General features: G+C 47.4%; 2 protein-coding genes across 7 annotated transcripts in view; both read right to left on the reverse strand.

The window, feature by feature from the left end:
- The window catches only part of CENPU (centromere protein U), a 44,114-nt gene extending 40,707 nt beyond the window's left edge, over positions 1-3,407 (reverse strand). The window contains exons 1-2 of the mRNA XM_043893532.1: positions 3,313-3,407; positions 150-198 (exon numbers count right to left, since the gene is read on the reverse strand). Of these exons, the coding sequence (XP_043749467.1) occupies positions 150-198; positions 3,313-3,344 (81 nt within the window). The 5' untranslated portion in view covers positions 3,345-3,407. The remainder of the gene's footprint in view (positions 1-149; positions 199-3,312) is intronic.
- A 12,363-nt stretch (positions 3,408-15,770) lies between these two features.
- Positions 15,771-23,324, reverse strand: part of ACSL1 (acyl-CoA synthetase long chain family member 1) — a 63,148-nt gene continuing 55,594 nt past the window's right edge. For all 6 annotated transcript variants that reach the window (XM_043893413.1, XM_043893411.1, XM_043893416.1 and 3 more), the window contains exons 16-21: positions 22,065-22,153; positions 20,997-21,113; positions 19,353-19,496; positions 17,980-18,081; positions 17,777-17,848; positions 15,771-17,413 (exon numbers count right to left, since the gene is read on the reverse strand). In XM_043893413.1, the coding sequence (XP_043749348.1) occupies positions 17,273-17,413; positions 17,777-17,848; positions 17,980-18,081; positions 19,353-19,496; positions 20,997-21,113; positions 22,065-22,153 (665 nt within the window). In that variant the 3' untranslated portion in view covers positions 15,771-17,272. The remainder of the gene's footprint in view (positions 17,414-17,776; positions 17,849-17,979; positions 18,082-19,352; positions 19,497-20,996; positions 21,114-22,064; positions 22,154-23,324) is intronic.

Here is a 23,324-nt window from a genome sequence, read left to right on the forward strand (position 1 = left end):
TACTGGAAAGAACAGGAGGAAAATGAATATACTTTTCCACTACAGGAAAACAGAGCTTACTGAGTCTACGGAATACTGAGTCTCCCACACAATGTTATTTTGCATTTTCAATTACGAGCATTATATTAAAATATAAAACGATAACTTACATCTTTCACGGAATGTGTTCTTCCTGCATGGTTCTTCGAAAATCTCGCACTAGGAAACAGCAAACACACATACGAGTTAGGAAATACTTAAAAATAACTGGGGAACTAGAACTGGCAACGCAGTCCAAGTATTTTCTTTCCAAGTTACTCTCCTTGTTAGTTGCACTAACAATGTGCAGGGGATGAAATTCAGCTAATGGCAAATCCCCTTAGAAAGCAGAACCCATATCTCACACACATAAATAATGTATAGGCCAAATCATACTACCCACATATAATTAGCATAGCTCTGCCCTCAGGACACAGAGAACTCCTAAGCCTGCAGTCACCCGTGTCCCTGAAGTTGCATCAACAGCCAAGGCTGGCGTCCTGCAGAAATGTGCTAGAGAGGTGCCTCTTCCTTAAGACCTGGACCCCGCTGCATCCCGTGCCTGGCTCTCTCACACACGTGTTCTCATTTAGCTCCTTAACAGTCCTCCAGGTGGAAGTGAATCCCTCCACCCAGAGGCATATTTGCCCAAAGCCGCAGGTGGCTGGGAAGGAGGGAAGCCTGTGATAAAATCTGCTATCAGTCCACACCCAGAGCTGCCCTCCTCCCTCCCCTTCAGGATCCTTCCAGAGGGCATCAGGATGAAAGGATAAAGTTGCATCTTTAATCAGCTTAAGTAAACCAGATGTCACAACAGAGACCTGAACAAAAAGTGAAAATAAGAGACACAGGAAATACTCCTGCCGGTGACTGTGCGCTGAGTACCCTGTGTGCTTCAGCGTGGTGCCAGGGAACAGGGCACCCGGCACCACCTTGCACAGACCCCCCCTTTCAAATGCACCCTGCACACACCCGTTAGCAGAGAGCAAAGTCCATTTAGTGTCTGAACGAGCAATTTTTTACCTACCTCTTTATGTGATATAACTTCAAACTTCAGAGAAAAATTGTGAGAAGAGTCTGAGAACCTTCTGTACACCCTTTACCCCACTTCACCAACTGTTCACATTTTGTCTCACTGGCTTCTTGTGTGTCTGTGGATGGTAACCTGGGGACACACGTGTGTCTTTTCTAAGAGGGCATTATTCTGTGCAGTCACAGCACAATTTCCAAAGCAAGAAATTTAACACTGACATAATTGTCTAATTTACAGTCCCTATCCAAATGTTATCAATTGCCCTGTCATGTCCTCTAAGGTTTCCCCCAGCATTTTTTCCCCCTAGCATTTTTTAAAATTTGTTTTGCTATTTTTTCCTTAAAAATTTTTTTTCTTGTTCTAGCATTTTTTAAAAGGAAATACAAGAGGATGTAAAATTAAGATTTCTTAAAACTTGTGTTGCATCATATGTGCACATTTGCGTACCCATTGTGATGTAAAACATTATTACTGTGAATTACAGTGAAAAGATAAAGTTGGAAAACTCAAGAGTGGTTCCCAAACATCAGGAATCAGAATCACCTGGAAGGCTATTAAGACCGCTTGGCTCCACCTCCAGAGTGGCTGATTCAATAAACCTGGGATGGCCCCTGAGAGAACCTGCATTGCTAACAAGCTCCCAGGGCTGCTGATGCTGGTCAAGACACCACAATCTGAAAAACCAATCCTTTATTTGATTCTCAGACCCAAAAAAGAAGATGGAGCAGATATTCGTTTTACAGCCTCTATGATTCTGGGGTTCAGAAAAGTTAACTGACATCAGTGGTCACACAGCCAAGTAACAGGACTAGAAGCCAGATCATATAAGGTCGTATAACCCACTCTTTCCTGCCTTGTCTGTGCTCAACAATGTGGTCACATTTTCTCCTCACCTTAGGCTAGGAGGGAGGTGAGGCTACCAAAAGATAGAAACCTCTGTGATAACACATGGAAAAGATTTTGGTGTAGGCATACTAGTGCGTTTCAGGGGGAGGGATGAACAAATTTCCTGAGTCTCAATCAAAGGCAAAAATGCTATATGTGTGTGTACCGCAGGTGGGGGGGCAGGAGAGGGAGAGAGAAACCCCCTACTGGAGTAGCTGATGAAGTTCACCTCTCATAGATCACTTGGTCAAGAATCTGCCTGCAATGCAGGAGATCTGGGTTCAATTCCTGGGTTGGGAAGATCCCCTGGAGAAGGAAATGTCAACCCACTCCACGATTCTTGTCTGTAGAATCCCATGGACAGAGGAGCCTAGCAGGCTACAGTCCATGGAGTTCCAAGAGTCGGATGTGACTTAGCGACCAAACCACCAACACCACTTGTCAGCTGAGTCTCAAGCATCTTATTCCTTCCCAATCCTCCTCTCTGCTAGGGGAGTCTGGTCCTACCCGCTGGCCACAGGAGCCTAGTCTGTTTACCCCACCACCCTGCTTTGTCCTGCTCCAGCGTGTCCCCTACACTGTTTGGCTCTCCTGCACCCTCACGCTGCATCTTACAAACTGCACCTTCTTCAGCAGCTCTCCCACCGCCCAGGTGGGGCTCCTCTGGCCTTGAGAACCAGCCAAGGCCCCTCCAAGCCAGGCCCAGGCAGGGCCTTGGATGTGCTTCAAACACCTCCAGAGACACTTTCCAATGAACCCGAGAAAAATAACGTTTTAGAGAGCAGATAGGCAACGTATTTTAACCTGCATGTCCTTTCAGCTTAATAAAAAAAAAAAGTTTGAACCATCCTGGCTGGAGTCCACCCCTTTAAAAATAACAAGCGGCAGCTTGGGCTCTCCCCGCCAACGTAGTTCAGCTTTAGAGTCTGTGGTTTGTGTTACAAAAACAAGCAGGGTCTCGAAAATAAGAATACTGACTCCAGTTCGAGTGTCAATGCTAGTGTTCTTGCTAGAAGGTGAAATCTGGCAAGTAGTAGGTACTCCTTAAATTACTATTCGTGGGACAGTTTGTTTCAGAACACCTGGCGTCTACTTTAGAGCACGTTTATCCGCACAAAGTAAGGGGACGCTAGCCGACGCCTCTCCCCGCAGCCAGACACGGATGGAAGCGGACGCCTTTCAACCTCCCCGCAATCCTGTCACGGTGGGGACATTATTATCCCCACTTTACAGAAAGGCCCCGGGGGCCAGTCGCTCGGACACGGTGCCCAGAGGCAGAGCCAGGAAACTCGAGCAGCTCCGAGAGGCCCAAGCCCAGAGGAAGAGGAAAACAAAGGGGGGACCCCGGCGGCTCTCCAACGGCCCTCAGAACTTACTGCGACAGCCGCGCGGGCCGCGGCCGATCCATTCCAGCCCGCCGCGCTTGCCGCCGACGCAAAAACTCCCGCCAAGCCTCGCGCTACTCCCCGGCGGCCAATCCGGGACGAGCATGCCGGCACGCCGCGCCCCGCCCCTCGACTCCGGCCCCGCCCCTATCCCCAGCCCGGCCCCGGCCCCGCCCACCCTAGCCCCGCCTCCAGGCCCCCGGCCCCGGCCCCCAGGCCTTAGAAGTCTGCGGGCCAGGGCTCCTCCCCATCCTAAAGCGCTAGAGAAAATGCAGCCTGGAATATGCGAGAACAGAGCTGGAGTCCACGTCTTACAACCAGTTGCTGACGGCCCCCGCCCCTCCGAGACGCTACATTCTTACCTGGTTTTTCTGCCTATCCGTCCGCCGCGCAAGTTTTCCGCCAGGGCCCGCCCCCGGGTTGGGGAAGGGAGGAGCCAGTGCTTGAAAGCTACCTAAGAGCGAGCGCGCCGCCGAGGGGCGGATCCGAACTCGGGGTTCGCGCGCCGGGTGCTTCGCCGCCTGCGCAGTTATCTGGTGCACTGAAAATAGGGTTAGGCTTTCGGTCAGCTGGTACTGAATCAGATGTGTGGGCTTGGCTTATCATTTTATTTCTACCCGTGTTTTCATTCGTAAATGGGGAAGGACCCCTTCTAATATGCTCTGATTCTCTGCTTTCTCTTTTAAAACGTACAATCCTGCAAAAGAATGATGTTGGACTCTTATCATACCATAAATAAAAATGAACTTAAAATGGATTAAAGACCTAACTGTAAGAGCTGAAACTCGTAGAAGAAAACACAGGGTTAAGGCTTCATGATATTGGATCTGGCCACGATTTCTTGGATGTGACGCCAAAAGTACAGTTTGGGATGATGAAAAAGTTCTGGAAATGGATAATAGTGGATGGCTGCATAACAGTGTGAATCACTTAAATAGTGCCACTATATTGTACAGCTAAAAATGGTTAAAATGCTAAGCTTTATGTCACGTACATTTAACCACCATAAAAAATTATTTTTCATGCACACACAAGAATATAGCACATATAATATAAAAATAAAAATGACCACCTGGGAGTTCCTTGGTGTCTTACTGGTTAGAACTCAGCACTTTCAATGCAGAGGTCCAGGTTCCATCCCTGGTTGAAGAACCATCCAGCATGCCTCACAGTACAGCCAAAATACTAAAATAAATAAATACAAATTAAGAAAGAAATAAAATGGTTGAAACTTTTAAAAGCTTTAACAACAACAAAAAAAGAGCACCCATGTGCTCATCAGTGGATTAGGAAATTAATAACAGTCATTCCTTCCAAGGATAACCACTCTTCTGATTTTGTGTTTCTCATTTCCATGTTTTTTTCTACCTTGATATATCCCTAAATGATGTATTAATTATTGCATGTCTTAAACTTTATATAAATGATATTTAGTAAGTATTTTGGAAGTGCTCTTTCTTACTCAAAGCTGTGATTTTGGGGTTTATCCACATTGATGCAAGCAGCTGTCATTCATTCGTTTTCATTATCTTTAGAATATATTAAGTAAATTTACCACGTTTTATTAATCCATTCTCCCGGGTATGGAAACATCAGTTGTTTTCAGTCTTTTTGCTGTTGCCGACAATGCCACACTAAACATTCCTGCAAGACACTTATTCCAAACCTAAGTGTCTTGCAGTCACATACCTAAGAGACAAGGATAGATTCAGTAGTATTATTATTGCCTCATGGGATAAAGACATTTTCAGCTTTACATAAGAATGCCAATTTTTACACATTGTTTTGTTGACTATGTAATTTACACCCCCATCAGCAATATATAAAAGTGCCCTTGACTCCACATACTTGTCAATATTTAGAATTTTCAGGATTTAAACATTTTTCCTTGACTAGCAAGTTGAAATGGTATCCTATTGTGTTCTTGATTTGCATTTCCCTTAAGTTGGTCTCTTTTCTTTGTTTACAGGTCCTTCCTGATTCCTCTTCAGTGAAACACCTGTTCACCCCACTTAGGAATTGTTTGGGCAATTGCCACAGAAGAATAAATCATCTTTGTGGTTTTGAAGGTAGTTCCCCGCTGATGCATAGAAATAGGGTTCCTGGAATCACTGGAAGCTGTTAACCCATAAGAGTGTGGAAAGCTAGCTCAATTTCCCAGGAAAGGGGTTACAGTCAAAGCTTTTGCACTTATGGAGCTGAAAAAAAGAAACCACCCAAGTGTTAAGACAAGAAGAGGTTCAGTGCTCTGTGTGGAGATAAAAACTCAACCCAAGTAGGTTTAAATGCTAAAAGAATTTATGAGCTCGTGTCACTGAAAAGTCCAGTGGCAAGATGGCTGCGAGATGGCTCGCTTTGACCTACAGGGTGGAGAAGCCCCCAGGGCTCTGAATCTATTTCCTTGCCCTTCTGGAGCCTGAGCTTTTCCCCCAGCCTGGGTGCTGTCACCATCATCATCACCCGGATTTAGTGAGCATTTACTATGATCCAGGCATCGTTCTAAGTGTTCAGCATCTATGAACACATTTCATCTTCCCAATAACCCGCTGTGATAGGCACCAGAACCTCACCCTGAATCTTAGTGAGGAGACTAAGCAGCAGCCCCCAGGGAGGAAGTGGCTGTGGTTGTGCTAGATCTGAGGACTCTGTCCGGGAGCCTGCACCCAGCAGCTCGTCCATGTTTCACATCGGAATTCCATCCTTCAGAGAAAGCCAGCTATGTCCCAGCAATCTCAGAAAAAGATGTACTCTAATTTTACCAGCTTGCATCACGTACCCACCTGTATTAGTCAGAGTTCCAGAGAGAAAGAACCAATAGGATGTGCACTGGGGTTGTGAAGAAGTAACAAGAGGGTGGGGTGGGGCGGTGTGTTGGACAGGACTGGAAACAGAAGCCAGCAGGTCTAGAGCCCCAGGGAGGAACCTGGAGCCACGTGAGGAAGCTCAGAGGTGCTGCAGAGCACCTACAGGCCCGATCATTGAGCTATGTAATATACTTTGATGTTTGGAGAATTAAAGAAAAATAAAAACTGTTGCTTTTCTGATATAAATACAGAAAATAAAGAACTACAAAACATTCTGGATCCTTGGGATAAACGGAGTGGTTAGGTATGGACGCTTCTCTGCAGAAATATATCTTCCTTGTGGAGTAGGTTGATCTATATATTAGTCCTATCAGTTCAGTTCAGTCGCTCAGTTGTGTCCGACTCTTTGCGACCCCATGGACTGCACGCCAGGCCTCCCTGTCCATCACCAATTCCCGGAGTTTACTTAAACTCATGTCCATTGAGTTGGTGATGCCATCCAATCATCTCATCCTTCGTCATACCCTTTTCCTCCCACCTTCAATCTTTCCCAGCAGCAGGGTCTTTTCAAATGAGTCAGCTCTTCGCATCAGGTGGCCAAAGTATTGGAGTTTAAGCTGCAGCATCAGTCCTTCCAATGAATATTCAGGACTGATTTCCTTTAGGATGGACTGATTGGATCTCCTTGCAGTCCAAGGGACTCTCAAGAGTCTTCTCCAACACCACAGTTCAAAAGCATCAATTCTTTGGCTCTCAGCTTTCTGTATAGTCCAGCTCTCACATCCATACATGGCTACTGGAAAAACCATAGCTTTGACTAGACAGACTTTTGTCGGCAAAGTAATGTCTCTGCTTTTTAATATGTGTCTAGGTTGGTCATAGCTTTTCTTCCATGGAGCAAGTGTCTTTTAATTTCATGGCTGCACTCACCATCTGCAGTGATTTGGGAGCCCCCCAAAATAAAGTCTGTCACCATTTCCACTGTTTCCCCATCTGTTTGCCATGAAGTGATGGGACTGGATGCCACGATCTTAGTTTTCTGAATGCTGAGTTTTATATCCTGGAATTATTAGCTTGGTGTTTAAGTAAAGTATAAATGAGAATATTATTATTTATCTTATAGGATTATCATAAAGATAAGAGATAAAGAATTTGGAGGTCCCTAGACAGATAGAGCCTGGCAGGCTACAGTCCATGGGGTCGCAAAAGAATCGGACACGACTTAGTGACAAAACAAGGCGGGAGGGTTTACCACTTCTCACTGAGCCTCCACTCTTCTTTGCTGGTAGCGCCTTCCGACGAATGTGCTGTTCTGCGCTATGTCCACGAGAGGGCAACAGAGGAACGGGACTGGAGACTGGTAAATACAACCGGGCATCAGAGCTACTTCCTTATGTTCACTGTCAATAATGTTTACAGTTGATTAAAAGTCAGTTCAAGATTGATAAGGCTAGACATCTTAACTGCCACTGCTCAACTCATTTTCCCTTTCATGTGCATGATGCTTTTTCCATAATTTATCAAATCCATTCCAGTACGGTTCCCTTAAGGCAAAGAGTATGATATTCTGTTGTGGAAAAGAAAATCAGTTACTTCTGAAACTTTCCAACTTTCTTTTTTTTTTCCCCTTTATTTTTATTACTTGGAGGCTAATTACTTTACAATATTGTAGTGGTTTTTGCCATACATTGACATGAATCAGCCATGGATTTACATGTGTTCCCCATCCTGATCCCCCCTCCCTCCTCCCTCCCCATCCCATCCCTCTGGGTCTTCCCAGTGGACCAGCCCTGAGCACTTGTCTCATGCATCCAACCTGGGCTGGTGATCTGTTTCACACTTGATAATATACATGTTTCAATGCTATTCTCTCAGATCATCCCACCCTTGCCTTCTCCCATAGAGTGCAAAAATCTGTTCTATACATCTGTGTCTCTTTTTCTGTCTTGCATATAGGGTTATCGTTACCATCTTTTTAAATTCCATATATATGCATTAGTATACTGTTTTGGTGTTTATCTTTCTGGCTTACTTCACTCTGTATAATGGGCTCCAGTTTCATCCATCTCATTAGAACTGATTCAAATGTATTCTTTTTAATGGCTGAGTAATATTCCATGTTGTATATGTACCACAGCTTCCTTATCTATTCATCTGCTGATGGGCATCTGGGTTGCTTCCGTGTCCTGGCTATTATAAACAGTGCTGCGATGAACATTGGGGTACACGTGTCTCTTTCAGATCTGGTTTCCTCAGTGTGTATGCCCAGAAGTGGGATTGCTGGGTCATATGGCAGTTCTATTTCCAGTTTTTTAAGGAATCTCCACACCGTTCTCCATAGTGGCTGTACTAGTTTGCATTCCCACCAACAGTGTAAGAGGGTTCCCTTTTCTCCACACCCTCTCCAGCATTTATTGCTTGTAGACTTTTGGACAGCAGCCATCCTGACGGGCGTGTAATGGTACCTCATTGTGGTTTTTTAACTTCTTACAGCACCTGTGAGTTATTGGGTATGCACGAGAATAACCCACTGAACCTGGTAATTCTCAACAGGAAGAAACTCAAGTAGTTACCTATTTCAAACAGACCAACTGCAGAAGGAAGTGGAAACATCCCAGGGGGGTGAGAGGCGGGGCCAGGAGGAAGGAGACCTCCCCTTGGATGCCCCCTCTTTCAGAAAAAGGGGAAATCAAAATTCAGAAAGGTAGGACTATTCAGTGTCGTTTACTAGTCAGAGGGCAGAAAGATTTTTCCATCGGAGCAAACAGCAGTGACATTGGTTCCTGCCCTCCCAGGTCACGTGCTTTCCGACACCATCCTGGCTCGGATACCCAGCTACTAAACTTGTTTATTCTGTAACTAATGTTCTACTTTTTCCAGACCTAACTGCACTTCTCCTGCCCAAGCTGAGGTCACATGGCTAAATAGGTCGGGTCACTACCTCCAGACGATGCTTTGTCACATGTCTCAGATTCCGTTCCCAGCTCCCTGCAGGACTCAACGAGTATGGTGCAGGAGCCCAGGCAGGAAAATTCTAGCAAAATCCAGGATTTCACTCTCCCTGAGGAAAACCAACTTCCAACCTGCGGAGGGAATAACTGCATAACTCAGACTTGTACAAGGACCAGAGGAGCTCATACAGCTGAGAAAGAGGAAAGGAAATGGAAGGACACCCCAAAGGAAAAGATTTTCTTAAGGAAAGAAGGAACATAAAATTTCTACATGAGAAATTTGTCTCCATGATTCACTCTCAAGCTCTGGTCAGAAAAGAACTTTCTGGAAAAAGTTTTCATCCTTGTAATGAGCTTGCTTATTTCCCAGAAGGGATCAAGCTGTCACTTATCCCTGGGCCTTTGCACGTGCACCCTCCCTAGAGCACTGTTACCCTGCCTGGCTCCTGTGCCTTATTGCAGAGAGACCACAGAGGTCGCTTCCTCTAGGACGCCTTCTCTGATTCTCCAAGTCAGGACAAGCAAGGTCTCCTCCTCAGGGACCCTTTCTTCTTAGCTGAGAAGGGAGAAGTGGATGAGCCAGGGACCTTCAGACAAGCTCAGGTCACCTGCCTCTAACCCCAGGTGACACAGAGATCATCTTCCTGGAAACTTCTGTAGCAAGAAACAGCTCCCCCAGCCCACCCTCGGCTGCTGCCATGTCCAGCTCACTCACCCCTTTGACTTTAACAGAAAAAGATTATTACCTTACCCCTCCACCTCACACCACTGCCAGACCACAAATATGCTTAATAATCTGTCTCCTGGACTTGGGAGAATCAGAGAAGGCTTCCTAGAGGAAGCGACTTCTATGGTCTCACTGCAACAGCACAGGAGCCAGCCAGGGAGGGTAAGAGAGTGCTGTAGGGAGGGCGCACATGCAAAGGCCCAGGGGTAAGTGAGGGCTTGGTTTCTTCTGGGGGCTAGAATAAGCCCCATGTGGCCGGAGGAGAGTTGCGGAGGTGGCAAGGGGTGAGGCTGGGGAGATAGGCAGGAGCCCCGCATTTCCTTGCTCCTCAAAGTATATGCACAGACCTGCAACACTGGCTTCAGCTGGAAGTTTATTAGAAATGAAGAATTTCAGGCCTGATTCCAGATTTATTGAATCAGAATCCGCATTTTAAGATCCCCTGGGGATCTGCTGCACAATCAGGTTTGTGAAGCCTTCCTCCAAGTACGTTCAGCAGTTCCGACTTGTGAGCAGTAGGAAACCTGGGCATGAGTAAGCAGGGGAATCACGTGATTAAGACTTGGGATTTGGAGAAGTCATTCCTGCTGCAAAGTAGAGGGAAAGGGGGTGAGTTGGTAGAGATCAATGTGGGAGATAAGGGTGTCAAGTAAGAGGATGGCACGTGGTCAGGGCAAGAGACGGCGCTGCCCTGCTTGGGCGGTGGGACTAAGGGAATGCGGGAAGGGGACGGATTTGATGGAAGCGTCTGCCTGCAATGTGGGAGACCTGGGTTTGATCCCTGGGTCAGGAAGATCCCCTGGAGAAGGAAATGGCAAGCCACTCCAGTACTCTTGCCTGGAAAATTCCATGGATGGAGGAGCCTGGTGGGCTACAGTCCATGGGGTTGCAGAGTCGGACACGACTGAGCGACTTAACTTCACTTCAGGGTTAGCAGCAGCAAGCCTGGCGGCTGAGCCACCCAGGGCTGCCCTGGAGTTTCTCCCAGATGGCAGAGCCTAGAGACAGCTCTGCCTGGGTGGGGCAGGGAGCTGGCAGGAGCCAGCAGGGTGGGGGCAGCAGTATCAGTGGGTGTGGGAAAGCAAGAGACTCAAGAATAAGAGTCCCTCTGGACCCGCGCTCGCTGCCCAAAGCGGAGCCGACTGGTTCCCCACGCCCTCCGGGTGGAGCAGGGACCTTGTAGCTGGCAAGGACGGTTTCTGCTAGAGAGATGTGACAGCCACAACCACCCCATCCCTAAAAGATCGCCACAAAAGAGAGTGGCTAGGAACTTACATGCAAAATACATTTGTGAAAAGAATGCTGCTTTTGGGCAAAGAACGGAATCCCTCTGCACCTGAAGAACGGTGGAAGCAGAACTCACCCGGCGAGACCGCCACTATCCGAGGAATCAACGGCGAAGGAGTGAGACGTCAAAATGAAAATGCTAGACTTCTTTTTATGCCAAATGTATGGATGAATAAGTCAGGTTGGTGAGTTTTCCAGTTCCTCACGCTGGGTGAAGGGGTGAGATCGAGATGAACACAGAATCGAGCATCACTCAGGGTTACAGGGATGAGAGGGCAGCTGGCGGCGGGGGTTGGGGGGTGATTACGCAGCTAAGAGAGGACACAGAGGAGCCGTCTCTGTGCTGTGGGCCACAGGAGAGTCCCCCTAGCCACACTCACAGCCACGCCCACCGCCGTAATACCTGCGGAGAGGGCGGAGACTGTGGGGGCGAGAGGGATGCTCTGAGCCTGAGCATCCAACAGACCCACGGCCTCCCTTCTCACGGTGCTGCCAGGGCCGTCTGTCCTCTGTCCACTGCTCCGCCCGGGGCTGGGGGCAGGCTGGCAGCTTCTCGTCCGCTGTGAAAAGCAACCATCCCTGGGAATAAGGATGAAGTACAACAAGTAAAGTCGAGAGTCCCTGGCATGCCGATTCTTCCTGGTGGCCTGACTCAAACTGCAGTGGAGACCGTAGCTGGCCCTGGCTGCCTAATTTAAAAAAAAAACAAAAGCTCATCCAACACAGCAGTGGGGCCCTTGGGATGCTCAGGACACTCACCAGGCATCATGCAGAGGGGAGGGACAGAAGGGAGGTGGCCCAGACACGGAGCGGCTCTGGAGTCAGAAAATCCAGCTCAGTCACTTACTAGGACAAGTTGGCCGATCTCTCCAAGCCTCGTGTTTCTCATCCATAACAAGGAGGTAATACTTCAATGAAAGAAAAAAAAAGAGAGAACTATTCAAATAGGAGCTCCCTAATTTTTCTAGGTCAATCACCATGGATCTACCTATATCTACCCCACAATCTCTAGTCCCCTTCCTATTACAATGGAAGCCACATCCTAACGAAATACCCCATTGATGGGCGATCTCTGCAGTTGACTATGGGCTTTAACCTGCTGCCTCTCAGGACAGCTGTCTTCCCTTGTTCCGGGCTTCATCACTTTCTGGGTTGATGGGTCATTGTCACCATTGTATCTCTCATCTTCAAAACCACCACCACTAGCAACAACAACAACAAAAAACAAGACTCTCTACTTCCCCCCTGTTCTCCAGTTACCATCCATCCACTCATGGGACAAAACTTCAAGACAGAGCCGGCCACCTTTTGTCCTGACTCCCTAGGACTCAGGAACTCACTCCAGCAGGCTTCTGGCCTCCCTGCTCTGCCAGACGCTCACTGCCAAGTTTGCCGCTATTGCCAAACCCAGCTCCTCCATCCCCGCCCTATTCCCTGTTGCAACAGCAGGCTGTCACACCGACCGCCTCCCTCCCCTCCTGACACTCTTTCTCTGGGCTTCAGGGACACCATGCTCTTCCTCCCAGCAGGGGACTCTCCATCCCCGTGGCTGGCCCTTTCCTCAGGCCCCCCACCGTGGAGGTCCCCAGGGGCTCCGCTTGGGGCCTGCTCTACTTCCTTCCAGGTCTCCCATTTCCTGCTTCCCCAGGCTGCCTGATAAAGCCCCTCAGCCTGCATTTTCTGTGTTGTTGACTTTGCAATCTGTCATCTCCCGAGCGGTCTTCTGAGCGGCAGATGATATCTATCTTTTGAGTTGTCCAGCAGGAACTTGAGATGGCCTCTTGATTGCTTTCTGCAGGGTCTTCCCATCCCAGTAAGTACAGCTCCACCATCCACTGCAGCGCTCACCCCCAAGCCCACCCTCTTCTCCATTCCCCACGCACAGGGGATCGGCCGCCAACTGCTTTTAAATTGACTGTCTTCTGTCTCTACTGCCACCAACGTGGTTCAGGCAGCCTCGCTTACACAGGTGAGCCTGTCCTCACCCTCACTCGGCCTCTCCTCTGACCCTTCTGCACCTGGCTGGAGGGGTCATTCAGGGAACGTCACTCCTTGCCTCAAAAGCCTTTACTGGTTTAAAAAACCCGGATTCCTTTCTGGGCTGCGGGGCCTGGTAACCCGTCCTCCGACTTCTCTAACTGACTCTTCCCCGCCCTATGATGCTGCGGCCGTGCCAGCTTCCTTTCAGAGCCTGGACTAAAGCCAGCTGGTTCCCACCTCAGGGCCTTTGCACACGCTGCTTCTATTTGAAAACTCTTTCTCCAAAGCTTTGCAGGTTTCCTCCTCCGTCTTCAGGTTAACACTCCAAGTGTCACGTCCTCAAAGAGAGCTTCTCTGACCACAACACTGAAGACAGGCCCTTGTGGTCCCCTTACTGAGACTCCATCTGTTGTCTGCAAAGCCCCCATCGCCATCTGACGTTGTTCACTCACTTGTCTGCTTGCTGTCCGTCTTTTTCGGCAGAGATTTACAGGGCAAGGATCCCGTGTGCTGTACTCACTGCCGAGTTCCCCCAGCTCAGAACTGTGCCTGGCACTTAGCCCATGCTAGACAGAGAGCTGCGGATCTGTAACCTGCAGTTTTGTGGGGGTTTTGTGAGGATTGAATGAGAACGTAAGTTGAGCACAGCCTAACACATTGCTCATAGCAAGTCCACAACACCTGTGGCTGTCATCACCTCCACAGCTGATGATTCCTGGGATGTCCAAGGGACCTCACGAACCTACCACATGACTGTGACCCAGCTTTACATCTACTTTCCTCCTGAAATAGAGTGGCTGGTTCTACCTGACTTTTGATCCTTGATGGACTTGGGGTTTCCAGCATCACAGAGAGCAACTGTATCTCATTTATGATGAGCTATAAACCAGAATGACACTGGCAAGTGGCTCTGGCCTGTGCTGTGGCAAAGAAAAACCATTAGATAGGAATCAAAACCATCTGGACCAAAGCTCAGAGGCATAACTACTAGCACCAAGAAACAATCCAATGACACGTCTCTGTCGGGAGGTTCCTGGCACAGGCGGACATGAAGCAGCCTCCACAGTGTGAGGTGGAAAGCTCAGTGTCCAGAGCCAGACTGCCCAGCAGATACACAAGTGACCGATAAGCACACAAAAGGATGCTCAACTTTATCATCATTAGAGAAATGCAAATCAAAGCCACAGTGGGGTACCACTTCACACCCACGAGGGTGGGTATTATCAAAAGAAGAGAAAGAAACCAGCAAGTAATAGCAAGGAGGTGGAGAAGGTGGAACCCTTGTGCACTGCCCCTGAGAATCTAAAATGATGCGAAAAACAGTGTGGCAGCTCCCCAGAAAATGAAGTGACACAGAATGACCCGGTGACCCAGCAATTCCACTTCTGGGTGTTTATCCAGAAGAACTGAAAGCAGGGGCTCAGAAAGATATTTGTGCAGTGACATTCACAGTGGATATTCTCAAAAGCTAGAAGGTAGGAACAAATGTCCATCAACAAACGATTGGATAAACACAATGTGATGTAATCGTACAAATATTAATTCAACTATAAAAGTGAGAGAATCTTGACATTTGTGACGACACAGACGGACCCAGAGGACATAATGCTAAGTGAAATAAGCGAAACCCAGGGCACGCACTGTATGACTCATCATATATGGCACCTAGAGCAGTCAAGTCCAGAGACAGCAGAACGGTGGTGGCCAGGGACTGGGTGAGGAGGAGACGAGGGTTATCGCTTAATGGGCAGAGCTGCGGTTTTGGAACGTGACAAAGTTCTGGAGATGGACGGTGGTGATGGCCACACAAGTGTGAATGCACTAAATGCCATTGAACTATGCTTTTAAATGATGAAGATGGGAAATCTTAGGTGTGTCTTACCAGAATTAAAAAAAAAAAGACAATGTTTTTATCAACCTCATTATAGAAGCTTGGTTCAAAGTTTCAAGTATTTGTTCAAATGAGAGTTATCTAACAAACACTCACCAGTTCCTAAGTCCTAAGCTCAAGAAGGAGACGGGAAGGTCACAGGGTTTCCCAATGATGGGAGAGAGCAAGAGGAAGGCAGGGAAGGAAGAAGGTAAAGAATTTGAAAAGCAAGATAAAAGGGCAGCCCGGATGAGGAGTCTTAGCAGAGAACTGTGCAAAGGGCTTAAGCTCTAAAGAGGAAGAAAGCGGACCTCAGCACCCCAAACCCGACACCGAAGCAGGGGATGAAGGCGTATTTAAACACAACAGGCTACAGAAGAGACCAGGGGGTGATTAATCACACTTCTGGAAAAGACGAGTCTTTTTTTTTTTTTCAAGACGAGTCTTTTAAGATGACAGCGTAGGGTAGCGACAGGGGAAAAGAAACAGTCCGCCGCTATGAACGAGCCATCTCCCCCGACAGCGTTATGGGAAGAGGATGACTAAAGACACACCGAATGAAAACCCCCAGAACCACCCACCGCAGCGATGCCTCCTGCAACGTCGCTTCCCCGTGAGAATTTGAGTTTTCAAGAACACCTGTGCCGTTCACACCATGACTTTCTTCTCTGAAAGACATTAGGACCGCTGCTGCCGGGAACGGGTTGGAGCCGGCAGGGAGGACACGCAGGGAGGAGCCTGGGGCTGAGCGCGCCCCGTGCATCGCGCATGCTCATCCGAGGCCGCCCCGAATGCGACAGCTGACATGAAAAACGGAGGCGTCACTCAACTCGCTTGAAATGCAGAAATATTTATTTTGGTTTCCTTCATTGTTTTTGGAAATTCTGTTTTGGTTTATAAAACATAGAAAGAGCCGACACTTAAAGCAAACATTCAAAACCCCGATGTGACAAATTACTGACTTCTTGGGCAATTAAGAGTACTCGTATGAAGTTAGGCTACCAAATAGTGTTATAACAACGACAGCTCTTTAGGGCAAACCCCGTTGTGCTTGTATGATACAGGTACTCCTCTATCCCAAAACAACTGCTTTCAGTGTACAAATGAAAACTAAGTTCAGTCACATGTGGCAAAGACTTGCAGTAAAGTGAAATGCTGCTAATTTCCCAAATTAACTTAAAAAAAAAAAAAAAACCTTGAGAATCTAATCCCAGGAAATGAGTTCTCCAGATTCCTATGTCCTAGAATTTTGGCTTGTCAAATATATTTCATAGAAATCAAGTAGCATTATGATAGAAGAGCATTTATTTATCACCATCCATTTCAATAAGTACCCAAGTGTATCTACTCCCTTAATATTTTCAAAGACATGCCTGGCCTGAGAGTTTATATTCTGGGGGGGGGGTGGGGGGGTGGGGTGGGGAAAGCCACTTGATCACAACATACTCTTTTTGATATGAAAACCACATTAAAATCCATCAGAGACAGAGTGACCGGTTCGTCAAAGGTAAAGTGGACAGTTAGGCGTCACAGTTGAACATGGTTGATCCAGGTAACTGTTTCCTTGTTGAAATGCTTGTTTTCACTGCAGAGTCTAAGGCAGATTTTCCTTTTTCTTTTTCATAACCCCTGGGAGGCAACAGATGGAGGAAATCAGGAAGTTGTGTCTGGAGAAGAGGGTCGGAGAATATTCTGCTCTGTGGGCACCAGAATCCATCCTCTCTGGTGAGCGGCCGTCCATCCAGGATTCGATACCTGAGCTGTTCTGAGCTGAGTCTGCCCTTTGCTTCACGGAGAACCTCTGCTCCGACAGGAAGGACAGGGGTTAATCAGAAGGTTCGTGAGGGTGAGTGTGACACACGGAAGGGAGGGTGGCAGGGATTAAAAAACAAAAACCAAAACCTCTGGTCCTCTTGCGACCTCCTGCAGGCGAGACAGGTCTTGCTTGTCGGGGACGGTGGTTCCCTCCAGTGCACGGGACTCTGAGCAGCAGAAATCTGCAGAATTTGCAGCGAGGAGCAGACATCTCAGAAAGAGCAAAGTCCTAACCCTTTGGTTAGCAGATCAGGGAGACAAAGTGTTCACCCGCCTTTGTAACTGAGGAATTGGTAAAGAACTTAGCACGTTTGCAGTTTCTCCTCTATGATTTTTTAAGGCTCGTTTTGGAAATTGTGGATCACCGTGGACACAGTCTGCGATGTGAGGGGGCTGTAAGGCAGTGTTCCGTTCCCTCCAGGCTCCTATGACGAGAATCTGGACGCGCGAGGCACCCGAGGAGGATGCGCCTTCCCATCCTGCCATTGTCAAACTCCCCTCCACTTCCTCCCTCGCGTTAGACTTTGATGGTGGAGTAAAGCTCATCGATCTGTGACCTGAAGTAATTCCGAAGCTCTGGCCTTTTAGCCTTCATGGTTGGGGTCAGAAGGCCATTGTCGATAGAGAAGAGTTCAGGGTGGAGATAGATGCCTTTGACCTGTAAAGAGACTAGGAAGTCAAAGGAGGCAAGGAGGACAGATGCTTCTGAAGGGATGAAGACCCTTCTGGGCCATTCCAGCCAGCTTCACAGGCCAGGCCCAGCTGCGCCGTCTCAACACAGGGCAGACAGCAGCCCGATGTCAGGACAGAATGGGGACCGCAGCCGCCTCCCCCCCCACCCCCCCAGAAGCGGATACACCCTCCTGGTTATAGAAATCCCTCCCCAGCCAAACCACACCACTGTCTCTTCCACACGATGTCTTTACATCACCTCATCCTCTTCTAGAACTTGTTCACAAAAAATACCCTCAAGTCAAAAACCCGTTTTTTGGGAATTCATACACTTGGATGCGAGTCTTACCTGTTCAAATGGTTTTAGGCCAGACTCCTTCCCGAGCCTCACCATGTCTTCTAGAATAGCTTTTTTGACATCCTAATAAGGTAAGAAAAACAAGATCCTTATTCCCGTGGTGGGTTCAGGGGCCGCAGGGGGCAGGGGTCCCTGTACTTTGCACTTAATGCAAAGAGAAGCTCAGGAGGACAGCTGCACACTTTGGAACCTACCTTATTTCTGCACAGTTCTTCAAAGGAGCCCACAATGCCTCTCTTCTGGGCCCAGGCACCTAGTGTCTCAACGTCCGGTACCACCATCGCTATGAGAAATGCCTTTAACAGAGACAAGTGAGTTACTACACAGTTTGGTCCCGATGCTCTAAAATTGTAGTTCCCTATTATCTGCTTCGTGGGTCCCTGGGAGAATCTGGGAGTTAGAGACCCTCTCTTCAGAGCATGTTACCAGCCCTGGTGTCCACAGGGCCCAGGTTAACAACTCCTGCCTCTGAAATATAGACAGCATCGGGAATTTTGCAATAAATGTTTTAAAAGAACCACTGGAAATCAAAATCTAATAAAACCCTAGTTTTTACTTATTTTTATATATACTTTTAAAAATAAAATAGGGTCAAATAAGCAAATAATGGGATAGATATCAGATAACTGCTTTATAAAAAGAGAAAAAGAAAATATATACAGATTCACTTTAAAAAGAACTCTAGCACCTCATTCTTTACAATTGAGTGACAATGAAATGAAATAAAAATCAAAGGCATAGTAAGATTCCAGGTCTAAGAAGATGCAGTGCATTCTCGAAGAAAGATAGGTGTATTTTCTTATAAGAAAATATTCTGCCACAATTATTTGAAAATTTCAAGATTTGTAGAAATATTTTTAAATTTATTTAAATAGGAGGATAATTACTTTATAATATTGTGATGCTTTTTGCAATGAATATGAACCAGCTCTAGGCATACATGTGTCCCCTCTAATTTGTAGAAATATTAACCTCAGAAAACTAGAACTCATTCTCTTCCTTTCCACCATCTGTCCAGAATTTTGGCAAATGAGGTTCCATTGCAATACTGACATTGGTTTTCAATTTTAAGAAATACTGGCTTCCAAACCATCATTTGCCCAAGAATGATGCAGAAGGTATACCATAAATAAGTTAGGTTTAATATGTCTGAAAATTCTAAGCTTTCTTATAACCCATATATCAATATTTCTCCTCATAATTAAATTAGAAGCTTATTTTACCTATCCCCCAGTATTTTTACACCACTTCCCTTGGTAGAGCAGACTAAGAACTGCCAAGAGTAAGAGGCACAAATTTCTAGTTACAAAATAGATGGGGGGATAAAACAGAAAAAAAGAAAAGAAATGCCAAGCAGCAAAATCCAATAACGTGTCGATTATGTTCTAGCAAGTCCAGCATCAAAGTCAGAGAGTCAGAAAGTCAATTCACACACGTGGCAAACTTCCCATTACACTGAAAGTACCTGGACGTCTTAGAATACTGTGATGCTTTTTGCAATGAATATGAACCAGCTATAGGCCAGTGTCCCACCGGCCACAGAGCTTCTGGCTCGGGCAGCACATACCTGCAGGCTTTCTCCATGGACAAACACCTGAGCGACAGGTTCACTTCGCTGGTAGATGTTTTCGATCTTCTCAGGAGCTATGTACTCCCCTTGTGCCAGTTTAAAGATGTGCTTCTTCCTGTCGATGATCTTCAAGGTGCCATTCTGTTTTGGGGTGTGGAAGGGAGGTGTGGGCTGTGAGCAGGTCCCAGGGTCTGTTTCCGCCCCCCCACCAGCAGTGGCCACGCAGGGTACTGAGCATTTCCTGTGCACTATTACTTAATCCTAATAAGGTCTGGCAGGGGCCAGCTGTTAACTCATTTTACAGAGAGACAAACTGAGGCTGACAGCGATTATGTAACCTCCCCAGGCTGAGCAGTGAGATAGAGAAGGGATGAGGGAGTTCCTCTCACTCCACTTCCTATTCCCAGCCAGCTAGAGCGTCCTGCTTGCTCCCTTCAGCTTGGTGAGCTTTACTCTGTGTAACAGGGGCCCGAGGTGGGGTCAAGGTCCTCGCGAGGAGAGGCGCGCTCATCCTCCCCAAGGTGCTCGGTGTGCAGCGGGGGCTGCAGAGGACAGCTCACGGCCCTCTGTCCCTGCTCCAGGCAGGGGCAGGAGGGGGCTGCTCTCGGCTCTCTGGGTAGGGGTTGCTGGCCACCCCCGTGATGACTGTGGGGACGCGAGAATCTCTGGGCCAGACTCAAAAACGCCAGTGGTGCCTACCTCCCCACCTCTGGTAACCCGAAGCCCCATTCCCACCCCGGGTCACTCTCTCACTTCCCAGAGTCATCTGCTGCAAAGCGCCCAGGGTTCTCTCAGCCTGCAACAGTTCTCCTCCGTTTCCAAAAGGAGCGGACTAAGGTCCAGGAAGATTAGGAGATGGGCTCCTCAGAGCCAGAGTCAGAATTAGAACGGATACTTAATCCCTCCTGAGTCTGAAAAGAGGGACTTGATTTATTTCTAAATAGCCTGGGTATTCTGAAATTTGAATTAATTTGGGGTGGGGATATTTTCCCAGGCAAAATAAAAATTAAGCACCTTAAATCGGTAAGACTTGAACAATACACAATAATAATCATTACACTAGCCATTTGAGTGCTTGCAGTGAAAATCAGTAATGACTTTAAAAACCAATGGTTGTCGCCGCAACAGCAAAAGTGGTGACACCCATGGGTGGGCTTCTTGCAACAGCATCTTGACTCCCGAGATGGACTCTGAATTTCTCTACGGTAAACAGTTCTGAGGCTACACTCAAAGGGCTTGGCCTCAACCTCTAAACACTTACCCTGTTCTTACTGAGATGACAATGCTAAGAAACGTGTGTGTTCACAAATTCTGGCCTGTCATCCATTCCCAGCAGCTTTTATACAGTGCCCTCCCCCCGACCCCGAAATGAACTAAGGCCTCAACTTCAAGACACAGCGCTGAAATGCGAAAAGCCAGTCACAGTGTTTCTGGATTTCAAACCAGAAGCAGCAACCAGAAAGGATGTCAGGGATGAAAACAAAACCTATGTGCTGCAGTTACAGTGAAAATGCTACAGGAGGATGCTAAACATAAGCCTGTTTCCTGCGGGAGAGGAAGGGAGGGAGAAAGAGGGGGGAGAGTCAGGGCGCTGTGGCCATGTGGGGGCTCGTCTTCCCGACAAGGGCGGGGACCACTTACTGGCAACCACTTGCCAATGTCCCCTGTGTGCAACCAGCCGTCTTTATCCAGAGCTTCTGCTGTCTTCACTGGGTCTTTCAAGTAGCCTTGAAAAACGTTTGACCCTTTCACACACACCTGAAGGAAAAAGAGGGCGAGGGAGTTGGCCATGGGGATTGGAAGAAGTGGGTGAAAGGCACAAACATCCAGCTACAAGATAAGTAAGGACCGGGGATGTCACGTACAGCGCGGCAGCTACACTTAGCGTGGCTGCGTGGGATGTATTTTCAAGTTGTTAAGAAAGGAGATCTTAAGAGTTCTCATCACAAGGGGGAAAAAAAATCACTTTTCTTCTTTTTGTTACTGGTATGAGATGATGGATGGTTACGAAACCCACGGCCGTGATCATTTCACAATATATGTGAGTCAATTCTATCTCAGTAAGACGGGAGGGGGAAGAAAAGATGATCTGTTAAGAGCACTGACTGGGACTTCTCCAGAGAAAACTGTGTCTGTGAGCGTGTGTGTCTGTTTGTCTGTGTCTGTGTGTGTGTCTCCCTCAACCTTTAGCCAGACTCTGAATGCCAGGATCCAGAGGGAGCCACCACTGACGTCGTGCTGGTACCTCCAATGCCCCCAGTTCCTTCCTGAATGTCTTCGGCTGCAAATCATAGGGCTCACGATCACCCTAGGTTCTGGCTCCAAGCTGCCAGAAAGCCCCAAAGGGGATGCCGTCACACAGGAGTCGGGCACACCTTCCACTAGCCGGTGGTCACTAACAGGCAGTGAGGGTGGTCAGCAGACAGGAAGCTGGGGCCAGGGACTCCGGGCCCTGAAGCCTTTCTGCCCTCCTGGGCCCCTGGCCCCATCGTGCTAGTGGTAGAAGGCGGTGCTGGTGCCCCCCACGCCCTCACCCCCTGAGACTTAGACATATGTACCTTCAGAAAGAAGTCTGTGTGACTGCAGGATCAGCAGGAATACCAAGCTTAGTGGCTTCACCTGCCACGATGCTGAGAAGTGGCTGGTTACAGAAGCGGCTGGTTACTGGAGGCGATTGCCTTGAGGGGGTGACTGTGGGGTTTTACTCACCTCGCCCTCACCCTTGGCAGCCAGGTAATTCATTTCTTCCACATCAACAAGCTTGATAATGCTGCAAGGCATTGGGGCACCAACATGGCCTGTGTATCAAATAAAAGAATGATTACTCCTAATGTGATGACCAATATCCTTAGGCCAGATTGCTTTGATCCCAAACAAGCCTTGTTCTCAGGCTGAGAACAGCTGGTGCAAACCTCTGGGTTTGACAAACACAGCCTGTCTCCCCCTGGCAAATTAGAGAGTTTATTCCCAGAAAAGAGAAAGAAATATTCAAAAGTCTCTTAGGGACCTTTCCTAAGTTTGACGCTCCGAATTACTTTTCAAAGTGTAAATGATTTGGCTGCTGATTTTAGGGTTTCTTTGAACACCTGGAAGTGGGTTTTCTAAAACTTTTATGTGGTTCCTACGATCTGATGGCCCTGCTCTCCCTCATACAGATGTAATTAATAACTGCATTCTCTGTGAGAACAAACCTTGATTGGTCAGATGGTTCTGACCAATATGGCCCTTCCCCCTAGATTATGAAAGAACATGTCTTATATGTAAATTCATTAAGACAGGACAAGACTTCTTTTTACAGCTTACTTTACTCTCCTGCAAAAGGGAGCTAGGACTGGGTTATTTTCCCAAAACAAAAAATAACAGAAATCAGATTAAGTTTTAAGAGTGTCACAAATCATTCTTCGGATGTTTTGATCATTTTAGCTTAAAGTGGTCACTATTCCAAATTCTCTAGCTGGTAAGACACCAGGGATTAAAAAATAAGTACTGTGAAAAAAGTTTATAGACCGTCAGTGCCAAGTGCAACAGAATGATGTTCCCAGAGAGAGCCTGATGTTAGAATCTGTGTCGTTAGATACTCAAACATGTAAAACGGCAAATGTACCAGGGAATTTATTGATCATGGTGTAGAGTACACTGCTGGTATGGGAGAGAGGAGGCATACAAGTCTTGGGGTCAGACCTGGGCTGGAATCCTGGCTCCGAAGCATAAAGCTATATCAATTCTTAGACTTTATGCTTCTTAGTCAACAATCAACCATGTCCTCCCAGAGGCTGACCTCACAGGCATGTTGTTGGGATGAAATGCACGGAATATGCATCCCTCAGTACCTAACACAGAACCCCATCCAGAACAGGTACTTGTGTTTATCCTCCACTGTTCTTTCCTTTCAGGAAAAAGGACTTGTGTTTATATCTGCCTGGGGTCTCAACACCAACTGCAGCACACAGTGGAAATGTGTTTAAAATT

Source organism: Cervus elaphus, chromosome 32 (assembly GCF_910594005.1).
Source record: "Cervus elaphus chromosome 32, mCerEla1.1, whole genome shotgun sequence".
Lineage (NCBI taxonomy): Eukaryota > Metazoa > Chordata > Mammalia > Artiodactyla > Cervidae > Cervus > Cervus elaphus.